The following is a 6801-nucleotide window of genomic DNA, read 5'->3' on the forward strand; positions in this document are numbered from 1 at the left end:
CTAGTACTACATTTGGAAATTCTCTCCATTTATAAGAACCATAAAGTCCGTATGTTAGGTGGTATTTCAAGCCAACATGTACAGTTCAAACTGGGTCGTATTGTAAAAATAAGTTTTAGAATATTCTCATACCATAACTTACGGTAATACTGTAATTGTAATAAAGGATAGATCCAGTATGCTGATGTATCTCAATGTAGCATATTCCGCCATATATATATATATATATATATATATATATATATATATATATGGGGCGGGGTATGGCCCAGTCGGTAGATCGCTCGCCTGAAGTGCTTGGGTCGAAGGATCAAACCACGTCAGTGGACCCATTCTCTGATCGTGTTTTTTCCAGTCTCAATAAGTGTATCATGGTATATTAAAGGCCGTGGAATGTGATGTCCTCTCTTTAGGAAACTGCATATAAAAGATATCTTGCTGCTAATGAAAAAATGTAGCGGGTTTCATCTAAAGCTGTATCCTGACCGCACGCGTCCGGTTAAGATAAAGCAATTGAAATCAATGATTTCTAAAATAATCACTCGCATCGCTTGTGTCCGGTCAGGATACAGTTTTAGATTACCAAATGTTTGACATCTATTAGCCCATGATAAATAAATCAATATGCTCAAGTTGTTGTTGTTGTTGTTGTTTTTGGGGGTTTTTTGGGGTTGTTGATTTTTTTTTTTTTTTTTTTTTTTTTTTTTTTTGGGGGGGGGGTTGGTGGGGGGGGTCGGTGGAGGGTTTACAATCGAAACTGAATGTGGGGAAAATTTCGTTACCATTTCATAAATCTGTATCACTATATTAGGTAATTTGTGTCGTTGATGTAGAAGTCATACACAACGATCGAAATCGTCCAACTATACACTGACACGGACCCAATGTCAAACTGAATAACATCTTAAATAAAGCTAATTTTAATACCCTTCCAGTTACATCTCCCGGCGGGGAAAGATGTACTCCCAATGAAACGTTGAAGACAAAAGCAAAATGGCATTAAATTGATGAATTTCTTCCAATTTAACAATTTCAAGAAAACCGAAAACAAATTGGGCTATTTCTAGGATAATAGTATCGCATAATGTCAAACGCAAACACAATTTTGGTCAGACTTTCTTTTGTTATCGAAGATTTAACCGACACGAAATCGGAATGCTAATTACATAAAACGTTCCAGGGATGTGACAATATTTACAAAGCTAAATTAATTTCAAACTGCTGAAGTCTCGAAAGTCCACACGTTTGCAATACACAGCTCTTCTGCTTTTGTCGGTTACACGGTTTGTCCAAGAGTAACCACCCTTGTCCATTTTAAAACTACAAATTTAACTTCATATTGTAATATTTAAAACTACAAATTTAACTTCATGTTGTAATATTTAAAACTACAAATTTAACTTCATATTGTAATATTTAAAACTATAAATTTAACTTCATATTGTAATATTTAAAACTGCAAATTTAACTTCATATTGTAATATTTAAAACTGCAAATTTAACTTCTTATTGTAATATTTAAAACTGCAAATTTAACTTCTTATTCAAATGTAATATTTAAGACTACAATTTTAACTTCACATTTCCTGTCCTAGACGGAGGAGCGGTGCGAGTGGTGCGTTAAAACCATATTTTCACTCATTGCTTCGCAATTCGTGAAAATATAGTTTTCACACATCACGAGTTGAAATAAAACTCGTATTCGACAAACCACAATGAAATGGTCTATTTATTATATACATCTTTCCTAATTTTTGACAATATATTTCGTTTTTTTTATTAATATCTTTCTCTTATCCTATCGAAACCATTAACGCTATGATATATTTCTTCCGATGGAATTTGTCCAGAACATTTACTTGACCATAGACTTTTTAAAAGAAATTTGAATAAAAATTACATTTATTTAATTATTAAATTAACATTTATTTAATAATACTGCTGTGCAAATGTACCTGACAAAGCGATCCTCCACCCCCACCCCCCTCCACCTCCCAAAAAACACAACAACAAACAAAACAAAACGAATAGAACGCCGTTAAATTTTAATTTACACTCAATGACAAGACATTGTGTCATCATTATTTAGCTTCGTATTCAATTCGTTATATATATTTTATCGTAACTGCACTTCATATCCCTTTTTGATCCCTTGCTGCCTGTCGTAAAAAGAGTAGCCTATGTGGCGACAGCGGGTTTCCTCTAAAAACAGTGTCAGAATGACCATATGTTTGACGTCCAATAGCCGATGATTAGATAAAAAAATCAATGTGCTCTAGCGGCGTCGTTAAATAAAACAAACAAACTTTTTTTCATATCCCTTTTTTATAGGTACAATTGTTTAAATTACCTTCTTTCTTTTTTTAAATACGATCAGATGCAAACTTAAATACGAAGAAACGAGACAAAGGGAGATAAGTTAATCATGAACCATTACCAAAAAAGTAAATACGATTTCTATATTTTCACTGTAGCTAAAATACAGTAAAAATATGACTTTTCATCGGATATCACTTTTATGGTTTCTGTAGATCTATATATTTCATTGCCATGTATATAATAAATACTTTTTATCATACATTAAAATTGCAATCCATCAGCTCGTTGGATAAATAGTAGCCATTTTGTTTCGTTTTTAACTGTAAATTTCACAGTATACTTGCTATTATTATGTACATAAACTGGATTCGCTGAATTGTTAATAACAATGATTTCAAGTAAGTCAGTTCTACATCTGACCTGTGAAAATAAACGTTCGAAGCAGTAAAGTATTTTATCACCAGCAGTCAAATCAATCGGTTAATAGGGTGACAAAAGTGACATCCCGGAGTGACCAGTTATCCAACTTTGGGATAAGCATCGGTACACTCTCGGCGGCTCTTTTAAAAGTTAATTTCTTTGCGATAAACATCTGTGAAGCGATCACTAATCTGACTTTGTAGCTAGATTAACACCTGTGGCTGTTGTCAAGCAGGTACCTATAACGCCAGTGCGCAAACTCCAACTGCTTACCCATAATCCTCTGATTAAGCATGTGCACACGTCTGCGCAAATTAGCGATAATTTTCAAAAGATTTGAGATCTGCTTTATCACGGCGATCTGTCGTAACGACAGTGTTAGCAAGATTAATGGGGATTAATTAAATCAAGTACTCCAGTGTTTAGTCAATATATCAGAAGGGGATTAAGGTGGGATTACACGAATCAAAACCGGTGATCGTCTGGGGTCGCAACTAGTAGAGTAATCAAACAATACACAGCCACGCTCGCGCGCGCACACACACACAAACACACACATCCATTGATAGAAAGGAAAGAGGAGATGGCCAATGACTTGTTTAGTTGCTCTGTAACATCGCCAGTGTTCCAGCTTGAGTGGTGTACGTGCTGGGTTCGCATCTCAGTACCGGCTACCGTCGTTTTTAACGGCTAAATGAGTGAAGTATACCATCAATACGCCCGCTTTTCTCTCACTCTCCAATAATAACTAACCACTAACCCACCGCCGTATACAGACTGCCATCATAGCTGAGATGTGCATCCATCAAAGCGTGTTTCAGTATAGGCCTATATAAGCAGGAAAATTAAATTAAATTCAGTGAAAAAATAAAACACGTTTGTCAGTATGTGCTGGAAGCACAAAACGTGAAGACATATTTATTTTTGTCTGGATATATCCGACTCCTAGGAATGATATATGTGAACAGAGGAGGGGGAACGCTATTATGGGGGACGCTATTATGGGGGCGGGCATAGGCACATGTTTAAACACACACACAAAAAAAAAGAATAAAACAAATGTCTTGGGCCTCACGTGGGAGGCATCCCCCCTCGCCACCCCCGTTCTAACGGGCCTGTATATTTATACGTTTTATCTTGAGAAACATTTTACAAATATTTAACACCTGTGTTTGTCTGTGAGGGCAGGAGTGCCTCGTTGTGTGTCCTTCACAGCTCGTTTGACCAAGTACCCGATAGTCAGCCTGGTTTCTCTGCCTACCAGTGGAATGTTGTATATGAAAGAAAAAAAGACTGAGAGAGAAGGAATACTCGTTTAACACATAAGCATACCCGATGGGGGTGGGGCGGGGGGAGGGGGGGGGGGCAAATATCTACCTAGTGCTAAAATTTGGGCAAAATTTATAAGGGATATTCGAGACCTTTTTGCCATGAATTTTCAACATTCAACCCGTAAAATTAGTTGTAAGCCATGTAATAATGCGTAGTGATTCGTTTGCAACTGTTTGGTAGTAATGCTAATATGAATAAATGTTGTTATCCAGATTCGGGACATTTTGTTCTTAATTCGGGCTAAGCCCAGTCTAAACAGCCCCCACCCAACCCTTGCAACGTCCCCATCCAAAAATGGGAGCGCGTACGCCTGTGGTTTAACATATGTTTATTTCGACGCTAAAGGTGACGCCACAGGATAGGAGTGCCTTTCGAACCGAGCCTTTTCGAATGAACGCGAAACATGACGAAACATAACGAAATGTATCGATAAATGTTCACTTTTATCACACTTCTCCCTTTTCTTCTTGGAAGGGAGAAGTCACTTCTCGTACTTTTCTAGATTAGGGCCTGAATTCTATTTAATTTTTTTAATTTTCAGGTGAAGATATGGTTTCAAAATAGACGAATGAAATGGAAGAGAAGCAAAAAGGCTTCGTTGGAGCCGAAACCAAAAGACGGAGAGAGTTCATGCGTTATCGGAACGACCAGAGACAAAAACGAAAACGTGTGCAAGAAATCGGCGGAACCGGCGGAGAACTTTAGTTTCGATTCGGCCGACGAAGAAGTTAATTCTGAAAATATCGACGTCACGGCGTTAGATCTAAACGAAACCGAAAAGGCTAAATCCGACCACCGAGAAGGTCATTTGGTGACTATATCTCACAATTCACCAGACGCAGACGTTGTACAAGGTGGTGTCCAGTTGCATTCGTCTGGACATTGCAATATTGCTCAGGCGGCGCATGCGTGACACAAATAGCATTGACGTTGTGTGTTTATTTTGTTTTGTTTTTTGTTTTTTTTCTGACAGAAATTCTCATGAGAAGGGTGAATATTTAGCAGTGAATCTCATCTATATAGTGTTATTGTGTAGATCGTGACTATTATTAGGTTTAAATGCAGACAGTGTGTGTGTGTGTGTGTGTGTGTGTGTGTGTGTGTGTGTGTGTGTGTATGTGACACAATGTTTGTGTGTGTGTGACACAATGTTTGTGTGTGTTTGCTCATATACTGGATGGGACGGTGTTACAAATGTAAGACGTGGTATACTAGTATTAACAAACTATTCTCTTTTTTTCGTCAGTTTTTAGGTTTTCAAAAAACATGCTTGATGTCTTTAGCCCTCCACAATTTGCTAGGGACTTAATTTGAGTACGCTAGCAGAGGCGGATCTAGGGGCCCCCGCCCCCTCCCCCCCCCAACCTCAATTTTGCGACAGTTATTATTTTATTATATATTAATTTTCATTTGTTTTTGACGATCCCCCTTCAAACCACACCCAAAGTTCCCTTGGCATTCCGCCTCATGACATTGCCCCCCCCCCCCCCCCCGAATTTTCTGTATCCGCTAGCCTAGGGGCGGTTCAACGAATATGTAACGGTATAAGAAGGGAACGTGTATTATTCAATTCGTTATAAAACGTTATAGGGTGAGGGCAGGGGATGTCTGTGAAGACTCTTTTAAACCAATGTCTGATTTAATTCATAACGTAAGTGTAGCTAATGGTGGTCATGGCCAGTTTATGTTTTATCTAGTATTTATTATCACTGAAATCGATGAAATGGCAAAAACGTAATACGTGATCAGGGCCGTATCTGCACAATGCAGAGACGAATGGGCATTTGACAAAATGGTAGCTTATTCCATTTATCTTTATCTAGTGCCTCGTCTATAGGAGGACAGCCACTCCAGAGGAGATCCTTTACTGCAGATGCCATCCTTGTTGCTCCGCCACGCACTCGTGAACCACTGTCATAACAGATGATATCAGGTGTTTGCGAAAGATGGGCCTATTTTGCCACACCGGTGGCACCCGTCATGGGTACTGCCAATACAGCTGTCAAGTCTGTCACTTCTAAACATGTCCCACCGGTGGCACCCGTCATGGGTACTGCCAACACAGCTGTCAAGTCTGTCACTTCTAAACATGCCCCACCGGTGGCACCCGTCATGGGTACTGCCAACACAGCTGTCAAGTCTGTCACTTCTAAACATGCCACACCGGTGGCACCCGTCATGGGTACTGCCAACACAGCTGTCAAGTCCGTCACTTCTAAACATGCCACACCGGTGGCACCCGTTATGGGTACTGCCAACACAGCTGTCAAGTTTGTCTGACAATAAAAGAAACGCCATTGTAACATGTTTCCGACAGAGAGCTTTCTTCACCACTAAAATGACACATTCAATACACTTACTGGTTTACATTATCAATGTTCATAATTATGTGAAGGTATTTCTCGTTGCACTAATGTAAATAAATTAATGAATGTTTAACGACTCCCTCGCACGAAAACTATATCGGCTATTTGGTGTTGTACTGTGGTAAATGCGAAAATGTAGTAAATATCAACATCAATATAAAAATTCACCAGTATTGCTCCAATGTTTGTAATAACCCAAACTGGATTTTATCTGCTGGAAATTTCGTTAACTTTGTACATACAACAATGCAATATTATTAGAAAGTAAAATATAGTCTGAGTTACTACAAACATTACGTGAATAGAAACACTGATATTTTAAAAGGACATTCCTGAGTTTGCTGCACTTTTTAAGATGTTATCG

The 6801-nt window shown here is 38.4% G+C and overlaps 1 protein-coding gene across 1 annotated transcript in view; it reads left to right on the forward strand.

The window, feature by feature from the left end:
* Positions 1-4984, forward strand: part of LOC121385512 (motor neuron and pancreas homeobox protein 1-like) — a 37742-nt gene extending 32758 nt beyond the window's left edge. The window contains 1 exon segment of the mRNA XM_041516217.1: positions 4613-4984. Within this exon segment, the coding sequence (XP_041372151.1) occupies positions 4613-4984 (372 nt within the window).
* The last annotated feature ends 1817 nt before the right edge of the window (positions 4985-6801 follow it).

The sequence above is a fragment of the Gigantopelta aegis genome, chromosome 11 (genome assembly GCF_016097555.1).
Source record: "Gigantopelta aegis isolate Gae_Host chromosome 11, Gae_host_genome, whole genome shotgun sequence".
Lineage (NCBI taxonomy): Eukaryota > Metazoa > Mollusca > Gastropoda > Neomphalida > Peltospiridae > Gigantopelta > Gigantopelta aegis.